The 19,727-nt window shown below is 52.0% G+C and overlaps 6 protein-coding genes across 6 annotated transcripts; 3 read left to right on the forward strand and 3 right to left on the reverse strand.

Moving 5' to 3' along the window:
- Window positions 1-3: 3 nt before the first annotated feature.
- Window positions 4-1,739, forward strand: IAR55_002706 (uncharacterized protein; the record flags this gene model as incomplete). Its single annotated transcript, XM_066945819.1, has 7 exons — window positions 4-49; window positions 105-135; window positions 225-453; window positions 668-789; window positions 940-1,193; window positions 1,262-1,324; window positions 1,387-1,739. The coding sequence occupies 7 exons, from the start codon at window positions 4-6 to the stop codon at window positions 1,737-1,739; spliced, it is 1,098 nt and encodes a 365-aa protein (XP_066803320.1).
- Window positions 1,740-2,338: 599 nt separating this feature from the next.
- Window positions 2,339-5,580, forward strand: IAR55_002707 (uncharacterized protein; the record flags this gene model as incomplete). The annotated part of the gene is made up of 12 exons (XM_066945820.1): window positions 2,339-2,437; window positions 2,502-2,531; window positions 2,769-2,859; window positions 3,039-3,146; window positions 3,328-3,496; window positions 3,763-3,889; window positions 3,957-4,144; window positions 4,217-4,358; window positions 4,409-4,501; window positions 4,565-5,117; window positions 5,183-5,392; window positions 5,468-5,580. The coding sequence occupies 12 exons, from the start codon at window positions 2,339-2,341 to the stop codon at window positions 5,578-5,580; spliced, it is 1,923 nt and encodes a 640-aa protein (XP_066803321.1).
- Window positions 5,581-5,774: 194 nt separating this feature from the next.
- On the reverse strand, window positions 5,775-7,874 carry IAR55_002708 (uncharacterized protein; the record flags this gene model as incomplete). Its single annotated transcript, XM_066945821.1, has 7 exons — window positions 5,775-6,188; window positions 6,350-6,666; window positions 6,749-6,956; window positions 7,066-7,246; window positions 7,366-7,654; window positions 7,749-7,762; window positions 7,831-7,874. 7 exons carry the CDS (start codon window positions 7,872-7,874, stop codon window positions 5,775-5,777), a joined length of 1,467 nt encoding a protein of 488 aa, XP_066803322.1.
- A 315-nt stretch (window positions 7,875-8,189) lies between these two features.
- IAR55_002709 (uncharacterized protein) lies at window positions 8,190-10,087 on the forward strand (the record flags this gene model as incomplete). The annotated part of the gene is made up of 9 exons (XM_066945822.1): window positions 8,190-8,208; window positions 8,799-8,955; window positions 9,015-9,126; window positions 9,194-9,230; window positions 9,288-9,400; window positions 9,457-9,625; window positions 9,692-9,818; window positions 9,883-9,909; window positions 10,000-10,087. The coding sequence occupies 9 exons, from the start codon at window positions 8,190-8,192 to the stop codon at window positions 10,085-10,087; spliced, it is 849 nt and encodes a 282-aa protein (XP_066803323.1).
- Window positions 10,088-10,351: 264 nt separating this feature from the next.
- On the reverse strand, window positions 10,352-13,986 carry IAR55_002710 (uncharacterized protein; the record flags this gene model as incomplete). The annotated part of the gene is made up of 6 exons (XM_066945823.1): window positions 10,352-12,640; window positions 12,702-12,775; window positions 12,833-13,027; window positions 13,141-13,294; window positions 13,445-13,597; window positions 13,663-13,986. 6 exons carry the CDS (start codon window positions 13,984-13,986, stop codon window positions 10,352-10,354), a joined length of 3,189 nt encoding a protein of 1,062 aa, XP_066803324.1.
- Window positions 13,987-15,292: 1,306 nt separating this feature from the next.
- On the reverse strand, window positions 15,293-19,249 carry IAR55_002711 (uncharacterized protein; the record flags this gene model as incomplete). The annotated part of the gene is made up of 6 exons (XM_066945824.1): window positions 15,293-15,927; window positions 15,994-16,311; window positions 16,365-16,396; window positions 16,457-16,515; window positions 16,568-18,530; window positions 18,573-19,249. 6 exons carry the CDS (start codon window positions 19,247-19,249, stop codon window positions 15,293-15,295), a joined length of 3,684 nt encoding a protein of 1,227 aa, XP_066803325.1.
- Window positions 19,250-19,727: the final 478 nt, after the last annotated feature.

A 19,727-nucleotide genomic window follows, 5' to 3' on the forward strand; every position in this document is an offset into this window, starting at 1 on the left:
ACAATGGGCGCATTCGATAGTCTGAGAGGGGACCAAATCACCAGCGGATGTGGGTGCTGAGCAGGAATCGTAAACGCGACTGAATGCTGATATGATCGGGACAGACTGGGGTGAACATACAAGTACCATTGATTGGTATGTCGATCCACTCTCGCTGAGCTGCACAACCTCGGATGAAAGTGCTGAATAATCCGATAATGATTCTTTTTGACTCTTGCCTTTAGGTGCGAGTTGAACTATGTCCATTCACCCTATATCGCCGAAACAATCAACACGTTGACCAACCTCCCGTCGATCCTCCTGGGGATATACGGAGCATGGGCGACGTTCCAACGTGGTCTGCCGCCGAGATACGCGCTTTGTTATCTCGGATTGACGTTGATTGGGATAGGGAGTTTCGGGTTTCACGCGAGTCTGAAGTGGGAATGGCAATTGATGGATGAGTTGCCCATGGTGAGTGGTGTTCTCCATCCATTTCGCCACGACTCTGCCCCAGTCATGTCACAGTCCCGCATTGCAATCCGTCGCAGCATTGCAGATGCATGGAACATATGTCGGTGACATACCAACGACGACGACGAATTCTTGTCCTTTTCACGACGACACTAACTTCGGTGGACATGACCGCTGACTATTACGACGTCTTATCCCCAAAACACAAAAACAGATCTACGTTGTGTCTCTGGCTGGATATTTTGTTTTGGACACGAATCCAGGATGGGAACCTCGATTCGGATTATGGGGACCTTTGGTACTGCTCGCTTGGGACATCTTCGTCACCGTATCATAGTGAGTGACACGCACCGTTCCTGAACATCAGAGAGGTTGCTCTGCTCGCTCGTCCGTCGCCCATCAGCCTAGATCCCGACATCACGATACTGTCGCGGGAATCAGCTCGCTCTTTGAACGACGAGTGCTGACAAAATCCTGCTCCAACAGTACTTACCTTCCTAATCCAGTCTATCATCAAGTAGCCTTCGCCATCATCATCCTCTCCACAACCTTCCGAACCGTCTATCTGATCTACAAATTCCCGTCCTCGAGTCCGTTGAGAGGGATGATGGGACGGACGATGGCGTTCGGCGTGGCGACTTTCGTGTTGGGTTTCGCTATCTGGAATGTGGATAATATTTTCTGCGATCAGTTGAGGAAGATCAGGGAGATCGTAGGCTTCTGGGGATTCTTAGTTGAGGGTGAGTGAAAAATCGTCTCGAAATAACTCTGGTCCAGACTGACGACGTGTTCTGTTCCGACGCTGCAGGGCACGCATATTGGCATTTGATGACATGCTATGGATCTTACCTGATCTTTACCGCTTCAGTCTGTATGTGTCTGTTTTCGACTTCGAGATGAGAATAAATACTGATCGATTCCGCTCTGATGCAGTACTTCACCTGTCCCTCAAAGACGACATCGACAGTTATACCTTCAAAGAGAAAGCTTGGTTCCCCTTCGTCGAACGCGTCAAAAAGGGATCTGCGGTCAATGGTAAAGCCGATGGACACTCGGACGGTTACGTCAATGGGAATGGTTTTTCGAATGGCTTGGCCAATGGCAACGGTCCTTCCAACGGCCATGCCCACGGAATGATGAATGCTCATTCGAACGATGTATCCAATGGTAACGGTCATTCAAACGGCCATTCTAATGGGTCGGCCAATGGTCATTCGAATGGATATTCCAACGGGGTAGCCGAGAAGAAGCTGCATCCTAGAAGGATTAAGAAGCTGGATCAATGAGCAGGTGCAGCCTACTATCTTCTTCTGTCCGTGAATCACCTGGGCGTTTCCCGCCCAACTGAGGAAACCACCTCCAGGTTGAGCGATGATCGGAAAGCCGGCCAGTAGGGGAGGTCAGTTGAAGTGGTATGAAGGATGGTGATACACGGATCTACATTTATCGGTCACCATCATATACGAAGCATTATTGGGATCAGCTCTAGGCATACACATAGCATTGATGCATATGATAAATCACACAGGAGGAGGCATTTACCAACCACAAACATTCAGACCAGTCACAGTAGTTGCCACGGGAATGACAGTTGTTGCACGTTTGGTGATAAGTTACGCGATCTGTCACTCGGTTTTGACTTTTCGGTGTCCACGAAAACACTTTGACTTCTCGTTTCTCCATTTCATTTCACTTTACACAGACCATATAAGACATCGAAACGAACAAACAGAGGGCGTGTGATGAGCAGTCATGTACAGTAGGAGATAGCGAATAAGATCTATATCAACGCTCAAACGACCTTATAACGATACTCGTACCACAGCAGGAACGATACCCTGCACACATCCACTTGATCAAATCAAATCAAACCACATCATAGACAATGTCGTCGGTCCAACTACGTCCTGTACCTCCACGGTCAAATGGGCCAGGCCTTTCGTCGTCCTCGTCAAATGCGACTTCGCCTAAGACTCCGTTATCTGTGAGTGTCGTCGAGCCAGCTCTGGATCCACTGTAGAGCGAATGAGCTGAAGCAGTCATCGTAGCCGTTGATGAAGATCGAACGACAATATAGAGTGAGCGCTACACGTATTACTTTGGGCAGAAATCATGCTCTCCTCCCTCTGCTCTCCTTCTCTGCCCCAGGTCCCTTCCACCTTCGTGTCCGCTTGTTCCCCTGTCCACGACCTCCTACTCAGGGTTTTTCCCCCCATTCCACATAAGTGACCACCGCTTCACCTTGCCTTTCGATGTTGACACTTGACACTTGACACTTGACATTTGACCTACTGACAGCCCCCTTCGTGTCGCAGAAATTTCTCGCAAAGAGGTACATGTCGTTCATCTGGCGAGTCGGAGTGTGGACAAGTGGTGTCTTGTGTACTTTTGTGTTTCTCATAAAAGGTACGTATCTCATTCGTCTTTCCTTTTCTCTTCTGTCCTGTCCTGTCTCACCCCCTTTCGATGTACGACGGCTACCGTTCGAGAGACGATGTACTGCTTTCGATCTCTGCTATGCTCGATGCAGGTCATGGTGCCGGTTCATCGAGACTACTCGCTGATATCTCATTCCCGATCAATAGGCTTCTCCACCGAGCTGTACTCCACTCTTCCCTTCACCATCCTCCTCTCTGTTCCCGTCTTCATCTCGCTCGCCTTCCTTCTGAGGGTGAGGAAATCGTATATCACGCGTGAGTCAACCCTTCACTTTCTCTTCTCTCCAATCCCGAACCCGATTGGTCACTTACCCTGTGGACCGGTATCCTGGTCCTACTTGCTCTCATACACATCCAGCGTTCCCTCAAGCTCGCTGCAGGAATTACTGTCTGCTCCCAAAAAATCGAGGTGCTGATCCCTGATCGTACCCTTCAGAACCGTACCGACCCTCTCCGCAACATTCCCTCCCGAAGCTCCTCGTTACCAGTCTCTGGAATGAGCGCGCCGTCACGCTCCTGTTCAGCTACGCCATATTCAGTTTGGCGATCTCGAATGTCTGGTTGACGTTGGTCGGCGAAGGACAGAGACTGTTCAGTCCCACTGCGTGAGTTCCATCCTCATGACAATTGCAATCCTGCCTGCAGGCTTCAGGTAGGCTACAATTCGCGCGGAAGAGACTGCTTCACCATTACCTTGAGCCGTAGCAACCGGCCATAGTGATTCAGCGCAGATGGCGAGAGCAGCTTCTGATACCGCTCATTCGTGACGAGGACCTATATTTGATGCAGGCAATGCTGATTCTGCAGGCAATGCTGATTCTGCAGGCAATGCTGATTCTGCAGGCAATGCTGATTCTGCCCTTTTCCACAGACGTCACCCCTGGCAATTGAACGAACGCCGAGTAGTCCTCTGCGCATCGAACCTAGGTCTCTTCCTCCTCCTTGCTGCTCGTGATATCCTGCAAGACAGACTGAATCCAGTCTGGCCCGTGAAAAAGGTACACTCCCTATGGAATAATGGATCGTACTGTGATTGAACTGATCCTGATCAATTTCCTGACTCAGATTCCCTTTGCTCGAGCGGTGCAGTCTGCTTTGTTCGACGATATCACCATGTCGAACTTCTTGAGCGAGACGGGCACTTTCGGTTTGACTATGGGGTGGTCATTCATCACCCCCTTCGTGTATAGACTGTTACTGCGAGGCTGGGTGTGGAGATGGGTGGACTTCCGCCTATGGGCAATCTTCTTGAGGTGAGTCGCCCCGGCTATAATGTCAATATTGGTGTTCGACACCGCTTATGTGTTGTCCTCTGTCACCACCAGACCCTTCCTTGGAAGCTTTGCCCGGCCTTCAATTCGAGCGCCTGGAGCTTGGTCACTATTGCCTCAACTGGCAGTGCTAAATCTGGTCGCATTGGTTGTCCTTCAACTGCCTACCAAAGCTCTGATGGCCTATGTGACACAGGTAAGCGGCGCCACTTATCTTAGAAGAGCTCCTGCTGACAAGCACAAAAGCCGATTCACTTTGAGGACTTTTACAAGAAGAGCCCCCTCAACCAAGAGAGGTATCTCATCATGGCTCTTCGGTCACAAAACCCTTACTACCTGGTAAGTGCGGTATATCTCTATGTTTCTTGTAGTGCGACCAAAAGATTGATCCAGTATATGTAGCAATTCACGCTTATGGAGCTTCTTCGAAACGTCCACGTCCCTTTACGGCGCAAAGCGCTCTTCGACGATATCTCTAAATCGCCCACGCTCACCACGGAGCTCTGGCAGGAGCTGCTCCTTCAGCTTGGCCGAGTGCACTCTACTCTTGTCTCCCGTGGTGCTCCTTCGTCAACAGCTGCTCGCCCCGCTGCATCACGACCATCTGCGCCTGATCCACGCGCCATCCCGATCAGACAAGGCGAGATCTTCCGACCTCTCACGAAGCAACGGTCAACCTTCGGCTTGAAAGCTGTCCTGGACGGACCGATCAGAACGGCCCCTCCAGAGTCTGTTGTGAAAGCGAGTCAGGTGGGAGCCATGGCTGTCAAGAGAGTGGAGGAAGTGCAGGGTCAAGTGATGGGAAGGATCGAGGCGACGCCTGTTGGTGGAGCTATCGTTAGTGAGGCGGCAGGCTTGAAGAAGAGTGCGCACGATTGGGCAGGAAAGGAATGGGCCAAGAGGAATATTCAACTAGCATTAGGCGATATGTTGATCGCGCAGAGGATCATCGAAGGTAAGCGCAGGTCATCTTCAGTTGTGGTTATTGAGAAGCACCAAGCTGAGCTATTGTGGTAACAGTCATCACGACGTTGGCTGTTGCCTCGATCGACGAAGATACATATGGTCACGTCCAGCAAGTCTTACCAGCGACGCTGGAGGCCATCGTTCGATTCCGCTCTGCGATAATAGGTCTGGAGAACCAACTGGTGGGTCAGGCTAGACTGTTGGGTAGTGCTCAGGGAGGGGCAGTGGGTGAAGTGCAGGCTGAGCTGGGGGCAGCAAGAGCCGGTGAGTGCGATAGCGGCTTGGATGAGCGAACCCTACATGTTCGTCTGCTGATGCGGTCGATTTCGTATACTTTAGTGTGCGAAAAAGTCATAAGAAGAATAGGGGAACGCTTCGGCGAGAGTCTAGAAGCATTCAGGTTCCCTCCTCCTATCGCTCATAGTCTCGGGGACATTTGCAAGGCTGCGTAGAATGTAGCAAAGTACATGAGGACGATGCACACGTGAAAGTGCTCCATATTGATCTCGAGGTCTCTCTGAAGACACATTGTCGTCTGAGCGCATGATGTGACCGCCAGAGAGAAAAGGATGCCATACAATACAGTCATACAGCGTATACAACACGTTCCATAATCCGTTGCAACGGCCTCATCTCAAGAATCGTACTAATGACCCGTCTTCAGACCTCTTGATACCAATATTCCTCCCGCTACCAATATCCCCGTAAAGAGATAAAATACTCTTCCCTCACCTGTCCTCGGACTATCCGGATCATTGCGATCTACCGGCGTCGACAACCCATTCCTTATCGGCAAGAAGAACATTGCAATGAGGAAGTTCGTCACCCAATTCGTCGATAGGGCCAACGATGATAGTGCTGGGACGGCAGGCGAGGGGACCAGTTCCGAGATGAGGAGGAAAGGGACGGGACCTAGGCCGATGGAGAATGCGGCGATGAAGAGGATGATGGACAGTGCGCTGAGCGTCTGATACCCTTCGTTCAGGGCTATGGCGAGGAGTGCGCTGGTCACGGTCATTCCGAGGATGGAGCTTAGTATCAGGGGCTTCCTGCCCAGGCGCTGTCGAACAGCCATAAGAACAATGGCAAAGCTGTCAGCTTCTATTTCCTTCTCGAGAGACGCGTTCGTGTGTCGTCTTCACCCTCCAGACCACTGGCCGACGAAGAACCCCGTTGCAGACGGATGATTAGATCATAGTGTCATAGGCGAACTCCACTCACGTCCATCAAGAAAATTGCTGGCAAGGTCATCACAGCATTCACCACCGTGATCCCCACACCGACGATCCCCGCAGAAGTAGGCAGAAGCGGTCTCAACACCGGCGTGGAGTAGAACATCACCGCGTTCACACCTGAGAACTGTTGAAGAGCCATGATGGTGGCGCAGAATATTGTCGGTCCACGAAGGGAAGAGTTGGAAAGTACGCTTCGGAGCGATAATTGGCCGCCGCCGCCGCCACCTCCTCCTGGTTCGTGGGCTTGGATGTCTTGTGAGATCTCGTCCGTACTTCCGTTCTCGGGTAAAAGGGGGGCAACTGCTGGACGTATAATAGATTGGTTAGATATCTGTCCTGACCATTTCTTTCACAGATGGGACAACACATGTCGAGTGTAGCTGACCTTCATCTGTGTGTGTGTGCGAAGGGGTGCCTCCCGCTTCTACGTCTACATCTGCGTCTAGATCGCCATCTTCGGTCGTGGAGAAGATAGGTTTGGAATCAGGATCCACCGAGGGAGTTACGATTTGGCCGGCCGTGACGGTTTGCAGAGCTGCAAAGATGCCAGATAAAGCGACGACATATCTCCATCTCCCAGGCATATCTCCGCGCTACTCGACCATCATCATAGGTCAGCAAAGCAAAAGCGCCGGAACGCATGTCTCGACCCTCAGTCGGGCTGAAAGGAAGCGAAGAAGGCATTTCAGACTCGCGACCCACCTCTCCGGTCAAGAGTAGACCTGCGATCTGAGCGGAACAGATTCCCAGGACGATAGCCAGTTGGTTCATCGTTCCTATTTGGCCTGATTTGGATGCCAAGTCGGGGGACGATCGTGCGACGAGGGACAGGAACGGAGGTACGAGACAGACTGCTATTCCTGATGACACTCCTGCGACGAACCTGGCGGACCAAGACATCAGAAATCCAGCTATGCCAAAATAAGACTCCAAGATCCGAATCCATATCGGTGTTTAGACAGGAAGGAGACTTGTGATTGTCCCCGACGACGAATTACTCACCTGCCTAAAGCCAATACCCACCAATGGGGTGAGACTCCCATCCCCAACACTCCTATGACATTCAGATACCCCGTCCAAGCTATCCCGCCCTTCAGACCTTCCTTCTCGACGATCCACGAGCTCATCAAGCTCCCGACAAGACCACCAACTGTGAAGACGGCAGTGATCAATCCGTAGAGATATGCATCGAGATCGAGACAGAGAGGTAAGCGCGATGGCGGTGGGAACGCGGGGGAGAGACAGGTCAGTGAGGCGACTGGGAAGTTGAGCTCGGAGAGGTGGTAGCCATCTGTAAGAAGAGGAGGGGAACGAGGGAAGCGGAGACGATGTCAATATCGGCCACGCAGAAGGGGTTTCCAACATGCGTCAGACGGCGCACGTACAGTACCAAGATGAGCTGGGAGGGAGGAGGTCAGTGACAGACCAGTGCTGGTCGCGTATCGGGTTCATTGATCCAAGACTCACAGACAAGCCCATATGATCGAGATCACAGCTGATCTGTCGCTCATCTTGCCTTGAATACGCGTCGCTTGTGCGCCTAATGTTCACGGTGATTGTGTGTGAACGCGTTCTCTTGGATGTCTCTGGCAAGGCATCAACGGTCCAGAGTGGAGGAGGGCCGAGTACGGGGGCGTCGATGTGGAAGAGATGAAACAATTCAGAGAGTGCCACATCTGCCATAATCCCGCCACCTCCTCGGCAAAAGACCCACTCTTCTCTCTCTCTCTGCTTCTTCACCTCTCATCCTCGTTGTTATCGCTCACTCTCTCTCTCTCTCTTCTCTTCATCTCACAACAACGCAACCCACAAAGTCAAACATCAAGATGTCCGACCCCAACGACGGTATGTTCACCTCTTCGTCCTCATCTACGTCTCTGTCGTCGCATCATGGTCCTCGCGATCGCTCGTCCTGCATCGTCACAGACCCCTTCGACTAGCTTTCTGTCGCGTACTTCCCTGCGTTCTCTTGTCAATCCATACGTCGAGTTCGTTCGGACTCGGTCTTTCGTGCGCAAAGTCAGCAAAGGTCCAATTTCAGCTTTCAGCTTTCAGCTTCAGATAGAGAAACGTCGTCCCAGCTTTCCCAGCTTTCGTCGCGCTGTTGAACCTCACTGGAGAACCCGTTCGGAGTGGCGTGACGCATCCTACATGTACGCGACCGTGTCAACCTTGCTGTGTCTGGTTCAGGCGGATCAATCTTCGCTCTGCGACGGGAGGTTTGCCCGAGTGTTCTCGCCCATCCACCATTGTTCCTGTTTCCAACTTCTCTTCCGCTTCTCTCAGCCACGCCCTTCCAAGATAATGCAAGTGCAAAAAGAAAAAGCGACGGCATGAGTCTCTTTCTGTCCCTTCTGCCTCGTCTCCCGGATTTCATTCATTTCCGACTGACCGGCCATCGACACTGACACATCACAACCCTTTCCACTCGACAGTCTGGCAAAACTCCAACTCTGGCTCAGCCAATGGAAACGGTAATGGTAACTATCGTGAAGGTTCCCCTCGACGAGATGACGGCCCCAGGAGCCCTCGAAGGGACAGGAGCAGGAGTCCCGCTGCTCGCAACGGTGATTCTGGCAGTAACAGGGGAAGGTGAGTTTAAAGTCTCTTCTGCTCTCGATGTTTCGACCGGAGTCTCACCCTCATTGTAGAAACGAGACTTCCGCTCCCCCTGTCAACCCCGGAAACAACCTTCATGTCAGCAGTCTTTCCAGGTCTGTAACTGAACGTACACTTGAGGAGTACTTTAGCAAGATCGGCAAGGTCAGTCCTACAACGGAACGACACGATGCCCAACCAGGATCATTCTTACTATTGCGCTCGTATACAGGTCCAGAAGGTTCAGATCATGATGGATCCCCACAGCCGTAAGTTCATGTTGCTCAAGTTCGAGGCAGCCAGTACTCAACTCAGACACTTGACAGAGGAATCCCGTGGCTTTGGTTTCGTCATGATGGACACGCCTGAGGATGCACAAGCTGCTATCGACCAGCTTTCCGGCCAGGACCTCGAAGGCAAGAACCTCAACGTGGCTCACGTTAGTCCCTCACCTGCTGTTGTCCCCATTATATCTTGCTGATCACCAATTAATAGGCTCGTCGAGGTCGTGCACGAACCCCTACTCCTGGTAGATACCACGGAGTCAAGATGGACTCTGCTCCTCGTTACCCTCCTTACGGCGGTGGCGGCGGCTACGACCGACCTTATCAGCCCAGGTCATACGACTCTCGATACTCTGATCGTGGACCTCCCCGTGGTGGGTGTGAGTGTACTCTGGTCCATTCTTCAAAGGCTTAGATGTGAGAAGAGCGCTCATCTATGATCGCAGACGACGACAGGGACAGGCGTTATGACGATCGACGTGACGACCGAAGGTACGATGACAGAAGGTACGACGATCGACGTGAGCGTGAATACGTTCCTCGTGATGCTCCTCGTGACGGTGGTCGTGACCGGTGAGTTCAGATGTCTGTCTTTGAATCACTTAATACATGCTGATACTATGCTTGCTTCTCTCAGTGACGACCACTACTCTCGTCCCGCTCCGTAAGTCACGCATTTCTTTGTGACAATATCGTCAAAAGTTTTTGAAACCTGGAATGGGCGTTTGACATTTGGATGTCCCCTGACTTGCAGCGATTATTACTACTCTCGCAGTGAACGTGAGAGGGGATACGAGAGGCGTGACGAGAGGCCTAGATACGATGAGAGGCCCAGGTACTGATTGGAGATCATAAGGAGATCATAAGTCAAGTGGCGGGTAGAAATGTGTTGAATGGCTGGATGCAACTGGTGTCGGTTCAAGTATAGGTTGATGTGGTCAAGATGAATGAAGACGGAGCAGTCTGGTGTATGCTCGAATTCCAATTTTCATTCGTTCGACATGAATTTATGCTACTCGAGTACCGTAAAAAATACAAGATCTAACCCATCTATTTTATGTGAAGATTGTGCTCCATCCTTTGAGGGAAGGGAAGGGGCGGGGCTACTACAAATGTTTATGAACTATATAATCGGTAAGAGCCAGAGCTGGAGGCATACTTGATGATCTCGGATGAAATTGGGGATAGTAATTATGGTTATGGTTGTTATCCTTACTCGTATTGTGGTTATCGACCTCCTCTTCATGACCATGTCTCCCAAACAAGACATCCAGTAAACCTCTCGGTCGTCCTCTACTCCCTTCTCTCCTGCCGGATTTTGGCTTGACCGTCGACGTTGATCTGTCCGTCCCATTCCCATCCCTGGTATAGCGTTCATTATCTCCATTCACGGTCCCGTTTCCGTGTCCGTTGGTCGTCGTCGTGGTCGACTTCCCATTCTGTTTCTGTTTCTGATGGTGATGATGTTGGTGTTGCTGAGCCAGAACGCTCGACGAATCATCTTTACTCCTTGGTCTACCTCTTTCCGGTTCCTCATCCGATGCATCTCCGCGTTCTTCGACATGATCATGGTCTTCCAATACGGAGATCGCCAGACTCGGTCTTCTGATCGATAAGGGCGACAAGGAAGGGTCCATCCCTGATATAGAAGAAATGGGAGCAGGAGGAGGCTTTACATCTAGAGCTCGTTTCAAAGCTGACCAAGCTCGAGGATCTGACAGGGTGATGATGATCTTTGCTTGTCCTCCTTCCGACGTTGTCGATCCGGGACCATGGAGATGATGATGATGATGATGATGGGATTGAGAACTGGACGCGGAAGATTGGTGGTGAGACGATGTACTCTGATGAAGTGGATAGAACCCATTCCCAGATCCGGGTCCACTTGTTTTCCTTGCAGATCGACTCGACGCTCGTGACGGTGCTCTGCTCAGCGGAGTGCCTTCTGTCCCCGTCGCCGTGGGAGAAGACGCAAGTGATACTTGCCGACTCAAGGGTGAGAGCGGTTGCGTACTCGCATTCGAGATTGTCGTGTGCAATCGATTCAGCGCCGGTCTCGATGCCGCTAATGTCGCGGCATGACCGCCTGAACTTCCAGAGGACGTCGAAGACGATCCCTGGGGAGCATGGGAGACTGCTCTTCGATTCCCTGGTCGAGTCGAGTTCGGTCGACTGGCCGATACAGATCGCGGAGTGCTCGATCCAGATCCGCTTGCCCCTCCACCAGCTTGAGCGATCGTGGATGTGTTCGAGATCACAGCATGTAGAGGAGCCAAGCCCAAACCCTCTCTCATCGATGTGAAAGTCTCCGTGGAAGCTCGACGCCGATTTGGTATTCGCGGAGAGAAATCCGGCTGGGTGGGAGGATATTCGAACTCGACCTTGATGTAACACCTAAGCACTCTATCGAATGGCTTTTTGCTGCCCGTGGAGACGGCCTGACCGTTGGCGGCAAGTGGGGACGGGCCCGGTGAATGAGACTTCTGTTGTTTCGACGGCGGAGTAGACACAGATCGAGGAGTGGATGCCCCTGGTGGTGGTGTCGTCGGTTTGGATTTATGGAAGGAGAAGAGGGAAGGGAACCATCCTATGGGGGGAGCGGGATTGGGTGCTACGGGTGGAGCGTCGAAGAGAGGTATGACAAGCTGAAGGATTGCCGGGGCATTCGAAGAAGAGGACGCCGAAGACGAAGAAGACGAACCGGGAGGCGGTATAGTCGGCGTGCTGGCTGTGGACAACTGGGAAGGTAGGACGTGATACAGTATGCCTGCTGAGCGTAGGAGATATTTTAGATAACTCTTCACCTTTCTTTCGCTCTCTCCTGTAGGGTTGCGTAGTACCAGTCGCTCCTTCTTTCCAGGTCCACCATGGCCATGGCCATTACTGTGTCGCTCGGCCCCTGCGTCTTCGTCGAGGTAGATCGGTAGAGTGTATTTGACCTCCGCCGGGACAAAACTGGTCGATTTGAACTTTCTGTCCGATGCACTTGCTTCCTCCCATCCGCGTATCCTCTCTTTGATCTTCTGCCCAATCTCGTATCTCCTGAACTTCTCCATTCTCTTCCTGCCGTCGATCTCCAGGAAATCGCTCATGGCTTTCCTTACTCGGGCCCATTCTTTCTTCTCGAAGTCCAGATCCACGGTGTCGTCTGCGGATTTGGAACCCCGTCGTTTGCGCCATGGTTGATGGGGCGGATAAAGCTCGTCAAGCTCTTGCAGTCGATCGGCGGCTCGTTCGCGCATGATATAGGGTGAGGTGTGTTTGGGACCGAGGGGGAAACGGACTTGCAGCAGAAGCGATAGAAGGGTAAGGGCGATACACCAGATGTCGAGTTCGGGTCCATGGTAGGTGACTTCGCCAGGCGGTCTTGCGAGAGCGAGCACGATCTCGGGACTCTGCAAGATAAGAGCTACTTCAGCGAGGTGGGCAGTGAGGGAGAAAGGGGGCGGTGCGTACATGGAAAGCCGGACTACCACAGCAGGTTGTCAATTTCGGTTCACTTGCCGAGAATCTGGTAGCGAGTCCCAAATCTGTGATGATACACCTGGGTCAGCCAAGTCCAGTGATGGCGACGCATTCTCACTCACCGAGGATCAAAATTTCGCCCGTCTCCACATCCACCAAAACATTATCTCCCTTCAGATCCCTGTGACACACTCTTCCCTTATCGTGCAGTGAATCGCGCACGACTGAGACGAGCTGGTCGAGGATGTAGGCTGCTCGAGAAGGGGCGAGCGGAAGGGGATGTTGAGGTAAGGCGACATGAGAATTGGCATACTGTTCTGCAAACGGACGGAAATCAGCTTCATTCCAAAACGAGACGTGGGTGTTTGCTGGGTCGATTGAAGGAGAGAGAGAGAGAGAGAGAGAGAGAGAGAGAGAGAGAGAGACTCACCTATCAGGTAGAAATGCCCCTCGGTTCGGACCCAGCCTTCTACACCTATCAAACAAGGATGACTTGGCAGTTCTGCCAGGAGGGTAGGTTCTCGCAGTAGTCGGGCGGAGATGAGGGGGTGGTGAGGGTACAGAGGTGTGTGTTTGAGGGCGTGCTGTCAACAGCGATTCAGCATCACGCTGCTTTTTCAAGATACGAATCTTAATCACGATGTTACCAATCTCGTGAAAGGCAGTTCTGTGATCGGCAGAGGGAGCAAGGGGTCGGAGATGTGCGATCATGGGTGACCAGATGTGACACTTACAAAGGTTCCGTCATCGCCCATGACCTTGTACACTGTCGAGAACTTTCCTCGACCCAACACACCCCCTGACGAGAGAGGGATGAATGTGTATTCTGATATCCCGTGCTTGAGCAGACTGTCCGGTGTTCGAACGATCTGAGGTTCTTCTCGGAGCTGAACCGACGTTGTTGAGCTTCAGTACAGTCCCCTGGAACCCAATGGTAGAAGACGAGACTTACACTCAGGACATCCTCCCATTTGGTCGGTATCAAAGCTGACAGTGCTCCAGCACCTGCTCCTGCTCCCGCTCCCGCTCCTGCTCCAGACGAAGTGATGCTTCCACCGAAGGGTGATCCACCTCTCCTACCTCTCCCAGAACGATTCGGACTGGACCGAATTCCGCCAGAGTTTGGATTAGGACTTGGACTCGCTCTTCGACCTGCACCACCACCACCGCCACCACCGCCACCCTTTCCCCCACCGGCGGACGAAGGGAAAGCGGAAGCGTAGACGAAGAGCGTACCTGCTCCGGGATGTTGGATCTCTTCGGGAGGTGGGGCCATCATACAAGCTATACGTGTCGTTATCTGATGATGATCATGGTCATTGCGGTCGATCGGTCGTGTGCGCGGTGGTGGTCTCTGTCGTCGATCGAGTAAAAGAAGACACGAGAGGGGGAGAGCAGGGACGTAGTGATGAGGTGAATGATGACTGTGTGTAAGGTATTGCGTCGTGCTCAGTGTCGTGTGAGGATAGGCATGTACAGAGGATAAGAGGGAATGAGGACAGACGTCGTGCTCCAGAGAGCTGGTGATTCACGATAACGCGGATGATGTATGTGACTCATGTGTTTGTGTCTATATCTCGTCCAACTGCCTTAACAACGAGGGATCGAACAGATCTGATGGGCGAACGGACTCATAGACACATGGTCCTCCCCACCCTTCTCTGCTCGTCCATATCAGCACGCAGCAGGAGCAGGAGCAGCAGCAGCAGCATCAAGGTGTCAATGGAAAGAAAGCTTTTCCCTCCTTAGCCGAGACACGAGAGATAGGAGATAACAGCAACGACAGCGATTGAGCGGGATTTAGGCTTATACCCTTGCTGACTAGTGTCGAATCAGAAAAGCCACAGCCAAGTGGTGGGCTCCATGGGATGACGTAGATGAATAACGCCAAGGTACGGTAACAACAGAAAAGAAACCAAAGACAAAAGGGTAGAGTAGCAGCAGCAGCAGCAGCAGCAGCAGTAGTAATAATAGAGTAGTTCTGGAAGAGAAGAAGGGATCGTCTTTTGCTCGGAGAGCAGGGAATAGGACGAGGACCTCAGGGAGAAGTGAAAGCTTGTAACAGCAGGGTGCAGGATGCACGAGTGCATGAGCATGAGCAGGGAGCAGCACATCAGCAGGGAGACCAGCTGCAAGTGCTGAAAGGAAGCAGTTTGATTGGTCCGATAATTACGGAACATGCAGTATCCGAAAAAGACTGCAAGATACAGCAAGTTGGATTCACCCCGCTTCGCTTCTGAACGACTTTGATTTGATTTGGATTTCATCATCTTAGTGGCACGAACAAGGTTACGAGACGATCCCCCATACAAAGAAACCAACGTAAAGATCAGATCGCTTAAAACCTTCTCATCATTCCACGACATCTGATAGGTTCGTCCTCGGACAGCACGTGGGAGATGTTCCCATACGAAGGTTGCGAGGCACATCCAGAAAAAGCCCATATTCTGGTTGCTGTTTCCATAGCTTTTCCTCTTTTCTTCGATCCATGAACGATGGTCCCACGCTGATGTCTGACTTTCCAGTCAACAAGAATGAGATACATGGTACGACCGACGACAGATTTCATGCAAAACTCTTCATTAGACCTTGGCCCACCCCCGCTTACCCACCCACCCATCTGATCCTTTCAAGTACCTATGATTGACCACATCTTCTGCACTGGGTCTATTCCCCGCGTCCAGCTCAAGACATCTTCTCACCAGATCGGCCGCATCGTCCAATCTGCCTCCTCCATCTTCTTCCATGCCTTCATCCCCCCGCCCGCATCTCGCGACCAGAGCGGCGTTCGCTCTACTCTCGTCTGATAGACCTTCCAGGACCTCGTCTGGAAGATCTGAGAAGGGAGTTTCTCCCACTAATAGAACATATCCAACCACGCCCAGTGCCCAGATATCTTGTTCTTTCCCTCCGTACATTTCTCCGCGTAAGATCTCGGGCGAGGCATAGTGCAGTGTTCCTGAGAATGTATCCCATCGCTTGCCTGGTCGCCAATGTGCTGCTGAACCAAAATCGATAAGTTGACATCGACCTTGACCATCAAGGATGACATTCTCGTCCTTGATATCTCGGTGGACGATACCATTGGAGTGAAGGAATCGAACAGCGTCCGCAAGTTGACCGATAAGTGAACGGACCTCGAAAGGCTCTAGCCCAGACGGTTGTGACTCGACTCGGTCAAAGAGATCCATGCCAGTGCCATATCGGGGCATTACCACTAGTAAACAATCAGATTGTCAGCTCCCACTACGACAATGGGTACGAGAAACCGGACGGCACTCACGATAATAGAACTCTTTGTCCTCGAAAAAGTCGAGCAGCTTGCAGATGTTCGGATGACCTCTCTCCGGCGAGCTCTTGATCTCTGCCGCGATGTACTTCTGCGTCGAATTGAAGAGCCCGAAGCCACTGTCGTTTGATTGAACGCTTGACCGCCCAGATCGTCCAGATTCAGGAGAGTTCGGAGCTGAACGGCTAGTGCTGTCACCTCGATTGGACAGCGGAGGAGTTCGGGAACTAGTGTGTGGTCGCGTTGGATCCCATGGCAAGGGCTTGTGTGGTCTGTGGTATAACAGATGTCGGAGTTGATCCATCACATGAACTGCATTGCATGTCAGTGAATGCCCCGACATCTTCTTCACGCTCATCACTCACTCTCAACGGGAATGGGTCCCAGTGCTTTGTGTCTGCAATGGTCACTTCATGAGCTGGAACCACCAGATGTACAACGTTGGACAGGTACTCACTTCTTCCAACAATCAGCCAGAATTCTCGCTTTGATAATGTATTTAATGATGACCTCGTCCTGACAAGCAGTCAGCTCTGACGCTAAACTATTATGTCACAGTGTTACTCACGCCCACTGGTTCGCCCTTCGGCCCTTTGACCTTTGCACGCATTACCAGCCCATACGCCCCTTTCCCTGCTTCTGACAGGATGACATAGTCTTCGATGCCCCTTCCACCGATTCCACCGGCCGTCTCGTCGGTAGGTGTCCCACATTCGCTCGGGGCACCGGTACTGGGCGCTAAGGAGATCGTTGAATCCAATCTGCCGAAACTTGGGACATCGATCTTCGGGTCGGGCGTTCGCGCGGTGGAAGAGACTGGTGATCGGAAAGGAGAAAAAGATTGCAGAGAAGGGTGCTTCTCCGCGGTGGTTATTGACAGTGCTGAGGGAGGGAGAGAAGTGTTTGGCGGGATGGTGAACGGTTGCACAATTCGGCCGGCCACCAGACTAACGCGATTCGTATCTCTGCGTCGAGGCGATCGTGGGGACATAGGAGGCGACGCTTCCTTGGCCCTTGGAGGTTTATCCTGCGAGTGCTGAGAAACGAGCGTTCTGGCGTAATCCCGAATTGAGGCAAGCACTGAGGTAGGCGGCGGCATCGAAGGGATTGCAGGTGTCCCAGACGGGGTATTCGTATGAGGGGTTTCTGCTGGAGAGGTGGAGTTAGATGAAGGTGATGGTAGTCCAGCTGGAGCAGTGACGGGAGAAGCGTTCAGTGGTGAGGGCTTGAAGGGTTGTGTTGGACTGAGGTTAACTGCTCTCGAAGGACCAAGCGGCAAAGTTGAACTCTTAGCCTGTGCGAAGTGATGTTCGAATGGGTTTGAAGCCTCTTTGTTCTGACCATTACTGCTGCCTAGCACCGGATCGGCCGAGCTAGGTCGTACGACGATATCGGGATCGATTCTGATATCTGCTATGCTCGGTCTTGGAGCCATACCCAATCCCATGCCAATCTCCTGAACACCGCCTCCCCACCCGATACCGCCTCCCAGTGGTCCTTGATCTGCTTCTAGCTCCTCATCCACCATCGACAACAGCTTCTCTCTCTCTAACTCTCGCTTCGTCTTTGTGCGAGGTCCAACAGGTCGATCACCATCCTTCTTGATAGCTGTCAAAGAATCCCTGCGGCCTATACTCGCGAACCTGACCGGACTATCGTGATCACCGTCCGTGAGAATCATTGAGTCGTGGTCGAACGGCCCACTGCCATAACTGGACAATTGACCTAGATGCTTGGCATCGTCGTCTAGCGGTGCAGCCATGGTCGGTGATCCACTACCCTTGGTTGGTGAATCCAGCGGTGTCGTCACCTTCTCCTGCATTGGCATGATCGGACTAGGAGCAATGATAACAGGGTTAAAGACTGGTCGATCGGGTGATCCTATCTCGTCGTCTGCGGGACTGACTTTCGGCGATCCAGGATCCGGCGTGTGATGGGCCTCTGCACCAAGATATTCCGCCGAGACCGACGTTCTGAATGACGGTCTCGCAGGAGCTTTCCGATGAGAAGTATGAAGGTGACCAACACCCTCGGGGTTCAATAGCATACTGGACATGACTGAATGAGTGCTTCCTCCACTCGATCTCCTCCCTTCATCTTCAGAGCTGCTGCCACTGAATGAATGATCCATATCCGATGATTTCCCAATCACCTTATGATGTAGTTCTTGCCACTCCGGGGTGGCCTGCAGATCTTTCCATTCCTGAGTGGTCGGAGTGAACACCATCGCTGCAGGGAGGATATGCTCTGAAGGTGAGGCCTCGGGACTGGATCCGCTATGAGGGAAGGATGGCGGAAGATGAGTCTGGAGGAAATGATGATTTGGCGAGAGAGACGCGGACATGCCATTGCCTGAAGCAGATGGACCAGGACCATTCTGTGGGAGTGTGAGATTGCGACGGACGAAGATGGGAGAAGATTGGGGCGAACTCTGATTTCGACGATGGAGACCGGGGGAATGTTCAGGGGAGTTTGAGATGGAGTTTGATCGAGATGCTGGTCTTGAGTGGATGTGGTGGTAGTAGCGGGCGCTGTTAGGTTCATCAGTCTTGACGTCGGAATAGTTGACTCACGAGTTGTCCCAGAACCTATCCTCGCCATCATCTTGGCTATCCTGCTTGTTTCCTTCACTGACCACTCTCTTCCAACCCTCTCTACTCGATGATCTGAATCTTCTTCTCCCCACCACCGTCCCACCTTCTTGTGACAGCTCTTCCTCGAAATGATCGTCAAAGTCATCGACATCGTCATCATCGCCATCATCCTTATCTGCAGGGATCCGATTCGTTGCACTCGTGAATGCCATTCCAATCCCTATCGAAGCCAGATCTCCGTGACTCTTACTCCCACCCACGTTGGAACCGAGTTTGATGGAAGTGCCGCTGGATGCTGCTCTGACGCGCGACATCAGTATTCCTGATCTGTGTCGACGTGGATTGGGTGGAGGAGGAATCGATCTCGGACCCGCATGAGGATGAGTCGAAGGTCCAGCGTGATTCTGACTGCTGTCATCGTGCTGTTGATAATGATGTTGATAGTGATAAGAGAGTGAAGGATCTGGGTGATCGTCATCTCGATGAGGACTGTTGACAGGCGAAGACGGTGTAGCCGAGTGCGTTTGGGATGAGGTCATATTTGATGAAGGTGACAAGGGAGGAGAGTCGAGCGTCGTCGTCCCAGCCGACGTCGATGTGAAGAATGACGGACCATCGCGACGTAGATCAAGACTTTCCAAAGCCGTCACCACCATCGCGCCCCCTTACGTCGCTTTCTGACCGACACCGAGATCAGCGGAAGGTCGCAGAGAGCGATGGATGGTGGAGTAGAGGGATGATATCCAGGTGAACCTGGGTCGAATTCAGAGCATTATCGATGTCTGATCCTGATGAAAGATTTCGCGTGTATCAATGCATGATCGAGTGCGAGTAGAGGTTGTAAGCACCAGGTAACGATTTCAGACTTTGTACGGTGTACGGAATGCAAAGCCACGGTCAAAATGGAGATGTGCTGGAATCAATTGCCAAGATCTTGGATGAATGGAAAAGATCAGAGATTTGATCGCTGCAATAAAGATCTGAGAACGTGTGTCGAATCGCGGTCGGAGTGGAGGAGAAATTGTCTACACGAGAGAGAGAGAGAGAGAAATGATACTGATCAAGATTGAGACCATGACGTGAAAAGGAATGGCGAATGGGCGATTGATGAACGATGAAGTGCACAGACAGAGA

The sequence above is a fragment of the Kwoniella newhampshirensis genome, chromosome 5 (assembly GCF_039105145.1).
Source record: "Kwoniella newhampshirensis strain CBS 13917 chromosome 5, whole genome shotgun sequence".
Lineage (NCBI taxonomy): Eukaryota > Fungi > Basidiomycota > Tremellomycetes > Tremellales > Cryptococcaceae > Kwoniella > Kwoniella newhampshirensis.